Genomic DNA, 18,642 nt, shown 5'->3' on the forward strand with positions numbered 1-18,642 from the left:
GTTTCCCCTGCCAATCTTCATTCCACCAATTGCTCCTCAACCACCCTCACCTATCATCTGGGGCTGGTACAATAGGCCAGAAGTGGCCGCAGTACAAGGGACTTAGTCCCACCCCACTAGCAATAAAGAAAACTTTCAGATTTCTGTAATTGCTGGTGTTCTTATGAAATTAGTCTTCAGCTTCAGTTATGTTAATTGAGAAATTACAAGTTATTTGATAACGCAAATAAGGAGTTCCGCAAGATATAATTTATTTACTTATTTCTCTTTGCAGGTTTGCCTACATATATATAACGTTTAATCCTATATGCCTCTATAACACCCTCTTCTAAGATAGCCCAGTGTTCTGCATATGACCATAGATTTTAAAACTGCCAAAGCTAACAGAGAGTAAGATACTCCACTCAACAGGATTAAAATTGTTTCTTCCTTGTAGGGGCTACTTCTGTTAGAATTCATGTGTGTTCTGAGACTTCAGCTTCTTGAACTATACTCGTAATATTGTGTTCTGTCTGTGGATTCACACAGTCAATCTAAATTGTCGATTTTATTTATCTTGCTTAAAATGCATTTAGAGGCCGCAGGGTGTAGGCTTAATAGTTCTCATATGTCGAATTAAATAATTAAAGAGACTAATTTGAATGGATAAGCTCACCAGTTTCATTTGTTTGCAGTTTGTGCCGGGATGTGCCATCGGGAAGTTCAGAAGAAACAAAAGAAGCAAAACAACATGTGCGAGTATGAATACAGTGAGTACACTTAAAGTTTATATCGAAATGCCAGTGTTAGACATCAGCCACACGATTTGTGAAGACATTGATTTCATATGCTGACATTTAAAGTAATTGGAGAAATTACCTTCACGTAGCAAGGATTCTCAGACGCGTTATTACATCTGTGATATTTATTTCATTTCTTGATAAACAGGAATAACTTACTTGCAAGTAAGTATTTTAAACTTGTAGGGGATGAACGAATAAGTAGGGCAGGCAAGAAAAATAGGTACGAGCTCTGGGATCCTCCTTGGCGCACAAATTATTATTAATTAATTTATTAATCTATTGATTATTTACACACCACGCATGGAGGATTAACAGGGGAGTGGAGGTATAAGCCTAGGCATGATTAATATGACATTAAACGGACGTGAGTGGCCGGCGGGCTTGACAATATGGCCACTGGTGGAAGGAGTTTCCGGTGTGCAAAGGATACTAGGCTGATTGGATACCATAGCCGGTCTGGGCGTGGTGACGAAGAGAAAAATCACTACCCTTCTTAGGAACCATAAATAATAAATTTACGTCGTTAATGGAAATTAAAGAATTTCTCATTTCAATGTATGGAAATTACAATGCGTGTGCCAGATGAAATTTCTTAGCAAATCTAAAATCGCAGTGAGAGTAAGCAAAAGTCACGGCCGCGCCATAGCTCAAACTGTTAGTCGCTGGCTTCCCACCGTCGCGTCCCGGGTTCGATCCAGGGTCTGGTCTAGTGGGATTTGTGGTGGACAAAGTGGCGCTGGGGTGGGTTTTCTCCGAATACTTCGGTTTCCCCTGCCAGTCTTCATTCCACCAAATTCTCCATCATCATAGTCACCCGGTGCAGGTACAATAGGCCAATCAGTGGCTGCCATGCCAAGTGGACCCAACTGGACTCCACCCCCCTCACTAAGCGAATAAAAAAAAAAAGAGCAAAAGTCACCGTGAAAGTGCTTAGATTAAGGAAGAATCTGGACGAAAAATTTGACAATCCTGGAAATATTTTGTAATATTTTCACCACCTCGACTGCCCGAGGAAACTGATTCTGCTAGAATAATCTCCTGAAAATATAGCTGTAATATATCAAAAGAGGGACATAATATAAGCTGTGTGATTGTTTTCATGTTGCACAGGCAGTAAATAATATATCGGGCCATGATATGTGAGAATAACCATGCTAAATATTATACGAGTATTTGCCTGTACCATAGTAACTAGCTAATACTTTCCTTCATTTTCGCTCAGTTCTTTCTTACATTATCGCTAATAGATTACTGAAGGTCGCGGTGTAAGGGCTACCCTTTATGCATTCATCATTCATTCATCATTGACACGTTCATTCATTCTCGTTATCGCTAGCAATATTTCCCAAAACTGAACTTGTTTATCAATCCTGCATACCCCCTGCAAAAGCAAGCTTTCCGATGATCCGATATACTTTTCCAGGTAACAATTATTGGGCTAATAAGCAGATTTATTTTTAAACTTGTTTTGGGAAACCATTGTAAATAGTACAAGGTAAGGATGACTTCCCTGCCATTATTCACCACATCATGAAGACGCTTGGAAGAGTCGTTCCTCGTATTCTTATGTACCTATTTGTTTCCGTGATGCTGCCATCTTACACATATGCACTTCTGAAATCACGTATAATGTGTTAGAACGACCCCTTCTGGGAAAAGCTGATGTAATTATGGGATTTCTTAATTGACCAAAATCGATGTTCTTCCCCCTCCCCCAAGATTCGCTTAGCAGTGCCCGTGCGTATGTACCTCTTAAACTGACCGTCTGATGCCGCTAGCTACAACACACGTGCGTAGTATTCAATATTGACAATAGATAGCGCTAGAAGACAGAAACAATGATATATCGGTTCTGTGGAACGTATAGATCGTACAGATGCAGTATAATGAAAAGTGGTCGTTTCGTAGAGTTTTACTTGAACCAATAGCAGCTCACTTGATCACTGTCGTCACCAGTGGCTTACGAGAAGGCTTACTGAGGTATTCACAAGAGCTTAACAACAGGCCCCATTCTGGGCCAGATGCACCCTCGCAGTAGGTAATATGTTATATTCCATTTTGATATTTCCGAACTGATTGGTGAAGCCGTAGCGCTGTAGACTTGTATTAGGGAGGTGCTTCGATCGAATTTGGGCAGGAACACCGGATATACCGACAGAGATTTTTCGTGATTTTCCTCAGCCTTTCTAAGCGACTGCCAGGATATTACCTTGATTAGGCCATGACCTCTTTCTTTGAAGTATTTGTAAATACTTTAACTAAGACCTCTACGTCTTTATATAGCTCGATTTTACAGGAATATTTATACAAGAATAAGGCCTAATATATATTTTAAGTTATTAGCAGAATTTCCAAAAACGTAAAAAAAATTTACCTCTGCATGCAGATAGATGTTAACCGCATTTTCTTTTAGACATTTCAGGAAAAAAAGGGGGAATGCATGAAAGACAGTATTAGTTAGCTTGAAACAAGCAGCAAGAACAAGAATATACGGAACTTGTAGACCTACAGAGGTATACATTCGTTTAAGAAGGAGACACTGTGAAGAGGTAGGAGATGATCTGCGTGCAGATTTTCACAAAATTTCGAATAGGTGCAAGAAGTACGGCAAAACCCCAGTTCTTTTGAGTTTCAGATTACTATTGAAAAGTTGAATGAATATAAATTGAAAGACATTGATCACATTACGACATAATTGGTCCAAGTAGGAAATTAATTGTTGTATTCAGCTATCCATAAACTTATTAATTTTATTTTAAATAAGAAACATTTCTACGGCAGTAGAATGAATTTATTGATTTACTTTTTTATGAAAAGGTCGATGAAACTAATCACAGTAATTATTCTGGAATATCGGTGTTACTAGCTACACAAAAAGTTGCACCAAATATCCTCTTCTCACGGTTAGGATGACGAAATTACTGGATGGTATATTATGGTTCTCACAGTGGCGGTTAGGATGATGTTTGTCTTCTGGGACTACATAGCATTATATCGCGGAAGATAGAGTTCTTTGAAATTATTGGCATCATCAGTGTGAACTGTAACAAAATAGATCGATTACTGATCAAACATTCGGCATTCTTCTGATATTTTAGAAAAATTGGCGTAGAGTACGACAGTACACAAGCTCTTATGGACTCCAAGAAAACTTATGATTCGGTTATGAATGAAGAACATCCCTGATTACTCCTTGTTTCTTATTTATTTGTTTTTTGCAAGTTCTTCGATCTGAAGATACAAACTGTGTGATCCTCCGGAACATAGATGTATATAGGCATCAGACTGCAAAGAGTAACATCCCGGAAGACATTCCTCTTCATAGACACGATCGTGACATTTTCAAGTTTCACAACGTATAATTGATATCTTGTCGCCAGAGTGCACAACAATATCTTAATACTCTTAACACTTGTTAAATTTGAAATGTCTGGTAACGGCAGAAACATATCAGAATTGTATGTATTTACCAAAAAATGTAGAGCAAATTAAATTTGGGGAATGTCGCTAACGTTTCGGTTCAGATTGTATTTTGTTCCTGTCCTATGTCCAAAAGGCAAAGATTAAAACACACAAGGAAGGCAGTATTTTTACCTGTACTTTTGTATGGATGTTAGACTTGGTCTTTTATAGTTAGGGAAAAAAACCGATGATTGAGAACAGGGTGCTGAGAGGACAAGAGAGAGAAGAAACAGGAGGTTTAAAAACTTTGCAAAATAAGACGTTTCGTATCTTTTACACGTCATTTAAATTTCATAATGTTGTATTTTAGAGTCCTGTTGCACTGATTTTCATCAATGATATGTACAAAGTGGCCGTCTTGTAGTGCACTCAATTTCACCTGTTACTTCACAACATGTTTCGGCAACATAGTGCCATCATCAGGTGCCCTAATTACGCTAATCTATTTCATTTCTTGCCTTTATAAAATTACTTAAGAATTATTTAAAAAGTGCGTATTTGTCAACTATAATAAATTTACACACACTAAAACTTGTGAAGCAACAAGTGAAATTGAGTGTACTACAAGACGGCAACTGTATACATATCATTTAAATTTATTAAGTGATCAGATCAAAGGAGATTTTTCTTTCATGATTTCTAGCGTGGTTATAATTTTTGTTTTCCTACTTTACTGAGAAAAATTGAAGTCGAGTATGGAAATATTTATTGGTGGCTGTAAAGTTACTACTACTACTACTTCTAGTAGTAGTAGTGTTTGTTTTCCTACTTGTGCTAACTTTGTAATTGGCCTGTTTCTGTTAAGTTAGCATGTAAATAATAATAATAATAATAATAATAAAAAATTATTATTATTATTATTATTATTATTATTATTATTATTTGCTTTGTGGTATATCGCGAGAACTTCGCATTAATACATGATGAGCATTCTTAGTTCGACGTAAGGTCTCTAAACAGGATGGATGTACAGATGACCTACAAAAAATTCTACTGGACTTTATATTATTTTCTATTTCAGAACTCATTTTATTTCAATATTCATCATCTGCAGTATAAATAATATATAAAAGTTTGTGACAATGATATATTAATACAGTTATTAACTTTCTGGACTTTGTATATCGTCCCTTTTTATTTAGAAATAACATTTTGGAGTCTGTACTCTGTCTTCATCCTCAGGTAAAAATCCACTCAATATATTCTGCAATATAATTGCACTCTGCCATATTATAGGTGCAATTTTATACATAACATTACTTTATAATGGACCGTTCTTATATATCATAAAACTGTGATATGTCAGCCCCACATTCCGGTAGATTTTCCACGTACTTATTTTTCTCCCGTTGCGGGTTTCCATTAATCTTAGTGTGTCCCGCCCTTCTGTAGAATTACCGTGAAATATTGCACCTCTTAATCAATAAAACTGGTCCGGAGCGACGCACTTGGCATAACCTCGGCAGAAATCGAGTCATCTGTCACAACTTAATTACAGACACAAGCCATCCAGAGGGGTATCCCATTTCCGATAGGAAAAGTGCGATTTTTAGAACGAAAGAGAAGAAGTTTCGCGTCCCTATGCTATTCAAAGACTACTATAAATTCCATTCACATCCAAATGCAGAATGTAAAATTCTCTGCTTCGATTTTTCAAAAATGTTACCAGAATGCGAATCTCCTACCGTGTAACAGGCTGGAACAAGGAAACCCCTGGTACCTCATTTATATCAGTTCATAAATTTGACATATATATAAGCAAAAAATGCGTGTGTTGAGGCAGGTACGTGAAGGTAGGATGCAGTGTGCAGTACGCACATTTTTCAAACGAGTTCTCAGCATTCCACGTTGTACATTGTGTTTCGTTATTCGGATACACGTCTGTTGCTAATAAAGTACAGTATGCGCCAGAACAATCAGTACTGAAAAGACGTCCTGTTGATACCACTGTCTATTCATGTGAAGGCCCCTTGCACTACAGAACCTTTTCAAATCCTGAAGAAATGGTCCGATCACCATGTCCCTGTAGCGTTCTTGGGTGACGGTAAGAGCATTGCCTTCCTCAACCTCAATGAAATAGGGGCCTAATATACCGTGAGCTGAGACGGCACACCATAACGTCACACGTGTACTATGTAGCGGTTTCTGGACGATAACATCTGGCCGCTCAAAACCAAGGAAGCGAGTTGTCTGGCGACCACTTCCGTATGAGCGGAAATAATACTCAACTATGAATACGTTTTCCTCCGTCGAGAGACCCATTTCCAACAACAACTGCACAACACAGCTTCCGTTTCACTACTGGGAACACGTGCGGCTGGAGCTATGCCCCGTGGACAAACACATGTGCGCGTTCGAGGTGCGCTAGTTTCAGTGCTGAAATTTTGGCGCAGACTGTATATCAATTTGTTCTAGCGGAACACTGAAGCGTCTGGTCTGTGCTAATGATATTAGTTCGTTTGACAGAATATGAACGTAAATATAGGGTCGTCCTGACGTAGACTAAGCGAGAATTAAGTAGGGCATATACAGAGATGGTTCGTTTCCAAAATTCATTGCGAATTCATGATATAAAGACAAGTAACAAGTTCTTCTGAATTGTAGCAACGTTCTTATATTTGAGAAGAAGAACAATAGATCAGAATTACATTCATGAGGAAATTAGGAGTAAATTAAATCGGGAATGCTCGCTCCTACTCAGTTGAAAATAATCTGCATGGTGTCTAAAAACGTAAGGGTTAAAACGTAACAAATTTATGATTCTCACTGTTGCTTTGTATTGATCTGTCATATTAAGGGAAAAACATAGATTGAGGATGCTTGGGAACAAGGTGCTTAAAAGAATATTTGGATAAATGTGGGATGTTGTGACTGGAGGATAAAGTAATGAGGAGCTTTATGATCTGAAGGCCTGTTATTCACCACATATTATTAGGAAGACCAGATCAAAAGCGCCATATGAGTGAGGCATGATAGAAGAGAAAAGCATACAGAGATAGTATTGGAAACCTGAAGGGTTGGATGACTTGGATGATTTAGGCGTTGATTGGTGGATTATATCAGAATGGATCTTACGGGAGTAGCGTGTGTCGTTATGGACTGGATACATATGTCTCAGTAAGAAGCCACTAGAGGGATTTTGTGACCACGGCAATGACCCTTCGGGTTCTACAAAAAGCAGATAATTTCTTCGATAGCTGAACGAATATTGGCTTGTCAAATTGGACTCTGGCTCATGGAGTTAATTTGCTAAAATATAGGGAAAATGTAGGACTATTTTATATATATTCCATTGTATACTATAGCTAGAACTTTGAAATAAGTGTTATAGATGTGAATTATGAATAGATGAACTGGTGATGAATGAAGAGCCAAATTGATGAACTGATAGGAGAGAGAATGAATGGTTGAATGGAATGAGGAGGGACGGTTAGCTCGATGAATAAATGAATAGACAGATTATTTGCATATATGGTTACACGGACAGACAGACAGACAGACAGGCAGAAGGCTAGCTACATAAACAGACAGATATATAGATAGACAAATAGGTAAATAGATAGATAAAAATAAATAAGTAAACACAGTACGGACCTACTTCTGTTTTCATAATCTCCCAGCATTTCACACGGTGACCACGTCAGTAGTTCAGTTACACAGGCTCATAAGAACCCTTTCCGGATATCATCCCTCCTCTTCCCTTCATATTTCTTCTCTCCAAGAACTGTCTGGGGAACTAATAAATAACATTCTTATCGTTACAGTGCCTCGAACTCGGGAATCAATGTATTTTCTACTTTACAGAGAATTCCAAAAATAGACGAGACCAGTAATTTGGAACAGTTAGTTTTCACAGTGTAATCTAGCAAATTAATTTGTCAAAAGCAAGCCCTTGAGTTTTGTCAACTTTCATTTCACTCATTAACAGCACAGTTGACTGGTCCTTGATGTCTTGTTTCGCTATTATGAATCAAGGCCACGCGGAGGATACGTACCTGTGAAATCACAGGGAGAATTGTGAGTGTAAGGTATGTGCAGTGTGTCCACGAACTCATACAAATTTGTTGAGCCTATTTCTAAAGTGATATAAGTTACAGGCCTATCCATGCATATATTAATTATATTTTTATTCATATAACGTTTCAGTTCAATTAGGTCATTAGTCAGTTGTGTATGTCCCTTTTCCTTCTGTTTTCAAAGACTAGACCACAATTCAGAATTAATTTTCAAATAATGTACCATTTACAAATCTGTCGGGATTTGTTGATTAGTGGAGAGGTAGTGCAAGTGAAGTGACATACTCTGGCCCTCACAGTTGTGGTTTGTGCGGATAGGCTAGTAAGCTCCTTAATTGAAAGGAAATCGGCCCTTATATGTGTCACAGAACTGAATATATGACCCAGGTGGAGTGACCGACGAGCTGATAGAGATGCAAGTTTTAAAGCAACCTGTAAACCAAAGGAAGCAGAAACCAGGTAGACCATGAGATAGATGAAATTGATATGCTAAGTCTCTAAAGACCAAGTCGAAGTCAAAGTCACGTTACTACCGACGGTCAGTAGGCCAGCCAGGCTTGGTGTCAAATCCCGTCTGGGATTCAAGACTAGATTTTTGTTACTGTCGGAGAGTTGAGGTTTTGTCCATGTGGGGTCCCCTCTCTCACGAGAAGGTGGTCTGTCTTTTAACGTGGTCGTAGTTAGTAGTACATATCATCTGTATTTACAATTTTACATGTCGGCGTCTTACATAGTCACTTGTTAAGAGCCCGTTTCTTTGTGGATGCATGCTATTTATACATTTACTTGTAAATATAGTACATATGTATCTACAAAACATACAAGGCTTCTGTGAATCTAGGCCCGGGACAGCAGATCATGCCATAACTCATCTAGCTCATGTCACAACGGTTGTCTAGTCACTTGAACAGTCGTATGCTTGACCGCCGCCAGTTTTAAGCCTTTTACATTTTCTTTTCCGAGCTTCGCCTTTGCGATTTCGCGAAAATTTATGTTTTCGTGATTTTGAATCACATCTGTTTGTTCCCTGCAGAATTTAGTTATGTAATCATAAATATACGCTACTTCTAAAGCCATGTACAACTCTCGGACCGGTGTCCACCGTGAAAATTTACCAATGGTGCGGAGAACCTTGGTTCAGAAGCTGCGCAATTTTAAAAGTTAGGTAACTGCCGAGAATTTCCAGGCGGGGCAAGCATAAGTCATTATTGATCTAATTAGTGCTTTAGGGAGGATTAGTTTAATGTTATCGCTTAGTCGCTCAGTTTCTAGTATGGAATAGACTCTAGTAAATATTCTGAACATTTCGATCATTTCTGTACGCAGTCGCTAAAAGATTACATCGAGGTAGTTACTTTATTCGCGAAGGGGATGTTCCGTCCATTTAGTGTGAGTTAAGCTTCAGGTGGTCAAAGTCTATGAGAGAAGTAGACGGACCGAGTATAGTCTTCATTGATTTTAATATTCCAGCGCTCACACCTCATCTCAATTGCGTTGAGACCGTGCTGCAGCTTTCTGAGAAGATAACCCCTTCTGCGATCCGTGGTATACCTACTAGTGTCATCTGCAAGGAGGGCCACATAAACACCTGGTGTTTGGGGAGTGACAGGAGGTTGGAGAAAACTGCATAATGAGGAGCTTCGTAACTTGTACTCTTCTCCATGTATAATTAGAATGATCAAGTCAAGGAAGATGAAGTGGGCAGGTTATGTAGCACGAATTGGGAGATGAGAATGCATATAGGATATTGATGAGAAAGCCGGAAGGAAGGAGACCACTGGGAAGACCAAGGCGTAGATGGGTGGACAATATTAAAAAAAGTATGGTAAAGATGGTATGGATTGAATTGATCTGGCTCAGGATAGAGACCGCTGGAGGGCTCTTATGAACACGGTGATGAATTTTCGGGTTCCATAAAATTCTGGGAAGTTCTTGAGTAGCTGCACAATTGGCAGCTTATCAAGAAGGGCTCAGCTCCATTAGTGAGTGTGTTAGTTGGGGGGCTACCATCTATATATACTGTGCAATGTTAAGGAAAGTACCCAACTCTGAGGCACCTCTACTTCTGTTTCTCAAGCCATGGAATTTTCGCCTTCGGCAGAGACTGTTAATTTTCTCTCGGATAGAAAGGAGCTAATAAGCTTAATTAAATTAGTCGAAAATTTTAATTTATATAACTTGTATAACAAGCCAGGGTGCCATGTTGTATGAAAGGCCTTTTCAATGTCTAAGAATACCACCGCCGTAGATATGTTGTTATTGAAATTTAAGGTTACGTGTCCCCTAAGCCTCAGTGTCTCGCTGTGGCGTGCACGGAAACCGAACTGACTCGTATTAAGCAGGTCTCTCACTTCAATGTTCCTTTGGGTTCTGTCTACAATAACTTCTACGTTTAAAGACCCAATATTTAGAAATAATATACAGAATTACAAATTGTACCTCACAGGAAACACATTAAGTCTCTGCTACAAAGATTAACGGGTTAATGCTGTTTAGGGAAACAGTCGCTGTTTGTTGTGAAAACCATACGAAGCACACAAATACACTCTGTGGGGAGAAGGTACAGTTTCAAGTTATTAAGCAGGTGGTACATACAGTGACCACTAGGTTTTAAAGGTTTAGTTCGGAACAGGCTTTATTGCCTGTACCATGAAGTTAAGAAGACTAAGAAAAAGAAGAGACCTCGAAGAGGCGAGGTAACTTAGGATTGTTGTATGTAGAGATGAGCACAACGTTAAAACGATTCTCAAGAAATGGGATGTCAGAATGAGGATTTGATTAAAGTGTTTCGCGACAGACTGTAATGGCGGGATTTTGTGAACAAGGGAGTGAATCATCGGGCATGAAAAAAGACGGGAAGGGGTATTTCTTGACAAACGAAAGGACTGTTAGCTTCTGAAGGAGAATTCTGCTACATGGAGTTAGTTGTTAACTGAATAACTGTTCACATCGTAAAATAAGCGGTGATATATAATTTTAAACCTCAGATAAACCTATGTTTCTTGACGGCTTTGTAAAGCTGCGATCTTAGCCGAAAGAAGAGAAATCGTTCTTTCTTGAGTCAGGTTTTAAGGTGCTATTGTATCGTTCGTCACCGCATAACGAACTGTTCGTACAGAAACACCTGCGACCCGATCCGCGAGAATAGCATCGAATCAGTTCAGTGAAGCCATTAGTTCTGATTCAGACCTAGGAGCTCGGAAAGGTTTTTGCCGAAGACTGATCGGAGTCTGTTTACTTGGGATTGTAGATAGAGACAGCTATCAGAGGTTTGCGATTCGAGATATCGATGACAATGGAATCGCAGTATCAGTTGCATTCTGTCTTCATACTGACCAGAGCACAGTGGACATAGGCATAGCCTAATCACAGATCTCTCTAGAGACACGGCCTGAATGAACAGGATTCGACTTTCGGTAACAGTCAAGGGATTTCCTTTCATTTTAGAGAGTGACGTCGGTAGGGAAATCATAAGATAGTTAACCTATCTTCGAAGTGTAACATATTTAAGATATTTCAGGACAGCAATACCAAATAAAAATTGCATTCAGGAAGAAGTTTAGATCAAATTAAATCCGAGGAAGGCTGCTGACGTTCACTACAGAATGTTTTATATTTTTGACTTCCTGTAAAAATTTATAAAAATTAAACTGCAGAACTACAGATTTGTAGTTTTATATGCTGTTTTATGTGGATATAAAATTCGGTTTCTCAGACTAAGTGATGAATATTTTGACTGAAAGGAGATGAAAGTTATTATTTCGTAATATTCACGAAGTGTTATTAAGGTGGTCAAATCAAGGCGGATGAGATGGATAGGGCATGTAGAACGATCGAGGGAAAATTACACATTCCTTTTTAGAAAGATAAGTAGGAAGACAACACTTGGAAGACCTAAATATAGATGCGAGAATAATAGTAAAATTATGTAAGTTTTGAGGTTTTCATGGCGATGACTATGAAGAAAGTCGTCTTCTGGGTTTTGCCGCCGTGTATTCTTCGTTTTGGCCAAAACGAAGAATACACGGCGGCAAAACCCAGAAGACGACTTTCTTCATAGTCATNGATCTATTTGCGTGCTTTTTTAAATACAATGATGATCCCAAATTCCATAAAGGAATTTGGAATTTCTTAATCAGTTGATCAGCTAGTAGCCTTTCAAGCATCGCTCTGGTCCATGGAGTTAGTTACATCACACTGAAATGGAGCTCATGTAGTCGGGAATAAAAAGGGTGCCGTAGAATACATACACGACTTAAAAGTCCGCCGAAGGCTGGAAATGAAAGTTAATTTCCGTCCAGTGCCGAAATTAGAAATTGACGTAGTCTCACCTCAGTCCCTTCCTAGAGAGATGTGAACTTTACCTTGTGAATAGTGTTTGCTTTCATGATCCACGTTTTGAAATACAGGGAACGTTGATTTGCCTGTTTTCGTGTGAATTTACTTCTTCGCCTCAGATTAATCGCGCAAGATATTAATTTTCAATAAACTTCAGTCGCTTTTATGGTTAGTTTTTTACTTCAGTGTTTCCTGGATGTAAGTAAAGAGGTTGGTCTAGAAGTAAAGACAGAGAAAACTAAGTATATGTTACTGCCTCGTCACCAAAATGGAGGGAAAAATCATGACATAAAGATAGGAAACAGATGTTTTGAAATTGTGGCACAGTTCAGATATTTGGGAACAACGATAACAGATCGAAACCTGATTCAGGAGGAAATTAAGAGGCGATTGAACTCGCGTAATGCTTGCTGTCATTCAGTTCAGAACCTTTTGTCTTCTCGTCTGCTGTCCCAAAACAAAAATTAGAATATAAAAAACTATAATTTTGCCGGTGGTTCTGTATGTGTGTGAAACTTGGTCTCTGACATTAAGGGAGGAACATAGACTGAGGGTGTTTGAGAACAGGGTGTTGAGGAGAATATTTGGACCAAAGAGAGATGAAGTGACAGGAGGTTGGAGAAAACTGCATANGATCTTAGAGAGGTAGGATGGGATGGTATGGATTGGATAGATCTGGCTCAGGATAGGGACCAATGGAGTGCCCTTGTGAACACGGTGATGAACCTTCGGGTTCCATAAAATGCTGGGAAATTCTTGAGTAGCTGCAGAATTGGCGGCTTCTCAAGAAGGGCTCAGCTCCATGTGTAAGTAAGTAAGTAAGTTTCCAAGATGTTTTAGGTCCACGAGTTAAATAATAAACTTTTGAACGGTATGTTCTTCTTCTGCTGTAGACTTTATAAACCTTTGTTCTTAATAAACAATGTTATATCGCCCCGGTTTGTTTTTAATTTCTGTGCACAAAATCGGCATATTTGGAGAATGGGAAACAACACCAATAAATCCACAAATATACTCGTAGATGTGGAATACTGGTGGCTTCACTCCGTTAATCCTAATATTGTTAATTCCCATGTACATCTTCCCTCCATGACTCTGATTCCAGGGACGTCTTATGTCCTATCCCTAGAGTACTTCAGAAGGATATTACGCCCAGTTCAGAACTGAAGTGGTTAGACAAGCAACATAACCCGTGATTCTGGTCTTAAGCTTATCATAGCGTAACTTATTGAATCCAAAGCCCAGTACATGTATCACAGTAGGCCGATGAGGGTGGAAAATCTTCCTCTGAAAGTAAATTCGTATAACTTTGGAAACGATTGGTTGATGGATTATTGGGTAGTCTAAGGACGCTGTTTCAATTGCAGAAGTGAAGAGGCAATTAATGGTGAACTAGTAAAGATGTAGAAGGAAGCAAGCAGGACCTCTCAGAGACACAATCCCAGACTGGAAAGTCTGAGGAAAAATTTGGTCATGATAACCGGTTATTGTGTCTGGAAATGAGTTATGGCCTACGGTGATGAAGTGAAATAATTGTCAATGTAGAATTTATTTGACAGCGGGTGAACGAAAATCGAGGGCGAGTGGACAGTATTCCTGCTTTGTACTCGCGACGTCCCGGTTAAAATCTGGGCACGGAAGCTGAATATCCTGATTAAGGTTTTTCGTTGTTTCATTTATTCCTTGTAGGAAAAATTCCGGGTCAGTACCTCAAATATACTCCGGTCACGTTTCTCACATCCTATCATATTAATTATTTTGCAACCAGTCTTATCATTTGACTGTAAATAACCTGAGCTACTCAAGGCGTCCTGAAATAAGCCAAGAATAAATAACCGAAGCAGCGTAAATATACTCTCAAATTCTGCTGAGTGTCAAGACAGAGGTAGGTGGGTGGACAATATTAAAATGGATCTTAGAGAGATAGGATGGGATGGTATTGACTGGATTGATCTGGCGGCTCTTGTGAACACGGTAATGAACCTTCTGGTTCCATAAAATGCTGGGAAATTCTTGAGTAGCTGTAGAATTGGCGGCTCCTCCAGAAGGGCTCAGCTCCATGAGTAAGGAAGACAGAGGGTGGAGCTGTGCCTCCACTTCAGGGCGCTCTCTGAAACTACACGATGCATCCGGATGTGAAAGGATACTGAGAGCGAGGGCATGTCAAACAAGACGTCACGAATAGCTGCAAAATTACATTCGTTAAGTTCGTAGCTTTGTCGGATCCTTGGTCCACAATTATGCTGACCTGAATACTTAGGAGGAAGAATATAACGAGAAACAGATAGGTGAAGAGGAGGATAAAAAGTAGAAACGGAGAAGAAGAGAGAAAGGGTAAGAGAAGGAAAGATAGGATAAGAAGGAAGAAGAGAATCTGAAGGATAAAATACAAGGAGAAGGGATGAAGAATGTGGAGGAAGCCGAAGGGTGAGAGAAGAGAGAAAGCGAAGGAGGAGCGTGAGAATGTGAAAGAGGAATAAAAAGGAACTAAGTAAGAAGAGAAACACGAGGAAAGAAAGAAAAAACGAGGAGATAAGAAACGTAGTTTTTCAAGAAGTCTTCGTTGCTACATTGTTCAGACAGGCATCACTCCGTTAATTAGACTTGTTGACATCTCCAGAATGAGTTGTGTCTGAAAAGGCAGCCAAAACGTCTTCAGAATTCACGGTTTTAACGCATGATTGCTTGTAACATTAAAGATGGTCGTCAACATTGTGCAACTGGCGTATTCATACGTGTATGTAGCAATTATTCTTTGTCGCCAAAATATTCGCTGTAAATCATTCGAGGTTATTCTACATGGACGCATTTTCACTCTGTCCGTCAACACTTTTGCTCTACAGGCAAAAGGGTGGAGACATTGACAAATACGAGTATTATCAGATGTCATAAAATGATGCGGAGCAAACAAGCGCACAACTGAATGTAACAAACCGGCAGCTACAGCCACTGTGTCCCCCCCCCCTTCGTCACCCTCTTCTTCTAGTAACGAGTAGTAATTAATGTCAGACAGCAAACCTAGGAAATGAAGAAAGCAGTCTTCTGGGATTTGGCACAGTGTATATGTGGTCTTAACCGACGTTTCGGAGGAACGTATCCGAAACGTCGGTTAAGACCACATATCCCAGAAGACTGCTTTCTTCATAGTCACCGCCGTGAAAACCTCAAATCTTACAACCTAAGAAATGTTTCTTTTGTGTATCAGACGTCAACTGTCATAAAATTTGTCCCCCAAGTTTGTAATAATATGTATATACATATATTTCACTAACATGAGGTAAATTAAAATGACAAGGACATTGTCGGCCTAAAAAGGTACATTTATTGATCCTCTGTGATTTTTCTGTAGTTCCGTCCATAAAGCAAAGTAAAATATAATACGAATAAATATTATTGTCTTTGTTCTAAAATATAATTATGTAAATTGTGCATGCATATGTAATGAAATAAGTGCGATGCTCTATGAGGTTATGGCAACACAGTGCGTCGACTTTGCGTTATACACTCTGGTTACAAGTAATGTGAATTGTATGTCGATCTGTCAAAAGTAGTCTCTCTGTCGTCATCTATCGTCATTTTCACTAGAATTATTTTTAAAAGAGCTGCTTTGAACTTGTTTTTCGTACTTTATTCAATAGTAGATGTAATGATTTGATTGTAAGTCTGCGAAGCCGATTAAACACCACATCATTAGTTAAGAAATGCGTACATATAATTTCAAACATAGCGAAACATGACAACTTAATTTGTTTTATTCTGGTCCATCACACTAATAATATTACAAATGATAAAACAATTCATCAAGGACAGTTGCTGTAGTTGTAAGAAATTTGGATTTTGTATAAAGTGTATAATACAAATATTGTATAATTATGTATTTTAAAAATCAAAACACCCAATGTAATAGTAGTTTCTAAAAGTATTGATGTTCCCTCTGATGATGGTCTATAGGGTCCGAAATATGTTAGGGTGCTAAGAAGTGAAGTAGTAAAAGCTTCAACAGTCACACTGGACGGAATTGTTTTATTATTTGTAATGACAATTTAATTTCACGTAAGCCAAACCAGTGTTTAAATATGAAGCCATTCGTGGATTTCCAGCAAGATACACTGTCTCCCCTTCGTATGAGTTTAGTTATGCATTGGAGCCGCCAAAGCGGACAGTTCGTGTTAGGAATTGAGACATCTTTCCCCTTTAATTCCTTGACTTGCGATCCATGACTGCATAGCGTTTGCTCTACTAGTTGTTGCGTGTTATTTGCAGGGCGGTAACGACGTTACCCCGGAAACGTTACAGTGACAGTTCAGGTACCGTTGCCTAACAACGGCGAGTAAACAGTCGTTGTCATATAAGGTCTACAATAACAGTGGATCGTGTGCTAGCCTATCACAAGCTAGAAACCATTCGCTGCCTAGCAACGGCTGAGTAAACAGCCGGTGCTAGGCAAAGCCTACAACAATACGAACAGTGAAAAGTTTTCTATAGGTCAGACTCTAGGTTATACTATAAGAAGATCAATCGGTGGGAGTTTACAGTTCTACTGTTCGACATTCTAGTGAGAGTTGTTAACACGAAAGGCCCTATTGTGAAATTACTTGTTAAACATTTTGTGTTATAGTTACGTGGAAGAGTAATAAAGTGACGTCGCAAGAATACGCCTCGGGGTCTGGCTTCACGACATTTTTTCGGTGGGTTGTATTGTTAGTCTGATGTGAGCTGCTCGAAGCTGATGAATTGTTTGTATGATAAAGTCTGCAAACGTACAACAGGTGTGTTTTAGTAGAGTATCAGTCTTACTTACGTGTAGAGTGTTTGGTTTGGTGTTGTAACTTCTGTATACTACAAGCTGCGATGGGCGATATACGTGACAACTTCACCCGTTTGCAAGGTCAAACAGATGGACTTGTGGACTGGATACGTAAGGTGAGAGTCAAGAAGAGGTCTCTTACAAGACACAGGAGGGAAAATTTAAGGGTAGAAGCCATTTTAACCAGTGCACTAATGGAAGCAGAAACTCTACTTAGAATGGAACAGCAGCAGAGATTCCAGCGATGGCAACGTCTGAAGACGGAAGTGTGTAAATCTGATTGTAGTAACGTATGCAGTGTCACTTCTAATGACAATGTATCAAATCAGTGGCATGAAAAGACATGTGAAGAGATAAACAGTTTGGATAGGTTCATGTGTCTCTTGAATGAAGTGAAGACTCCTCTACAAAGATGAACCATGTTCCGTTTAGTATAATTTGGATAGGTTCATATGTCCGCTGAATGAAGAACCGTCTACAAAGATGAACCATGTTCTCTTTAGTATTAAGTGATTTCTTATTTGTGATATTATTCAGGTATTTTTTCATTCCAGTCTCCCCATTTGAGAAGGCATGTCTGTCAGTCGTCGACATTTGGGATCAGGCGATAATCCATGACAAGTGACCTGTCCCAGAGGATCATCCATTTGGTCTGTAATTGATGGGTTAGGAAATATTACACATTCCTTCAAAGTATATGATTCATATTGAATTTAATGGTTGTTTATATTCCGATATGTGATTCATATTGAATATAATGCTTGTTAAAAATGAAAAAGCTTTTAAGTGCTGTTTGCTGTTAATTTTTTAACAGTTGATTGTTGTAGTGGTGATTAGAGTGCAATATTGTAGCCAAGTTTTATGTTAGAGGAAGTGTTTTTTTGAAAGAAATCTGTTTACTATGTACTACAGGGTGGGCCAGACTCAATTATTCAGTTTTTGATTAGATGTTATTTTTATTGATAAATGTTAACAATTGCAATGGATACAAAAATGGAATCACACACACATAAGTAATCGATTTTCAAGATGCTGGTCAACCTGGGCACCACCTAAGTCAACACAGGCTTGCAGACGCAAAGCAACATTTTCCCACGCCTTTCTACACATATTCACCGGAACTTTATTGAACTCCTGAACAATCACCTCACGCAGATGTTTCACATTGTCAATGGGATTAGCGTACAAGGTGTACGCTAACCCCAAAGGAAAAAGTCTGGTGGGGTGATGTCGGGGT

At 38.9% G+C, this 18,642-nt stretch overlaps 1 protein-coding gene across 1 annotated transcript in view; it reads left to right on the top strand.

Moving 5' to 3' along the window:
- The window catches only part of LOC111874978 (fucose mutarotase), a gene marked incomplete at its 5' end in the record, with an annotated part of 58,267 nt that overhangs the window by 36,387 nt on the left and 3,238 nt on the right, over nucleotides 1-18,642 (top strand). The window contains 1 exon segment of the mRNA XM_033755669.1: nucleotides 675-749. Coding sequence (XP_033611560.1) covers nucleotides 675-744 — 70 coding nt within the window.

This window comes from Cryptotermes secundus, unplaced genomic scaffold, assembly GCF_002891405.2.
Source record: "Cryptotermes secundus unplaced genomic scaffold, Csec_1.0 scaffold795, whole genome shotgun sequence".
In the NCBI taxonomy this organism is placed as follows: domain Eukaryota; kingdom Metazoa; phylum Arthropoda; class Insecta; order Blattodea; family Kalotermitidae; genus Cryptotermes; species Cryptotermes secundus.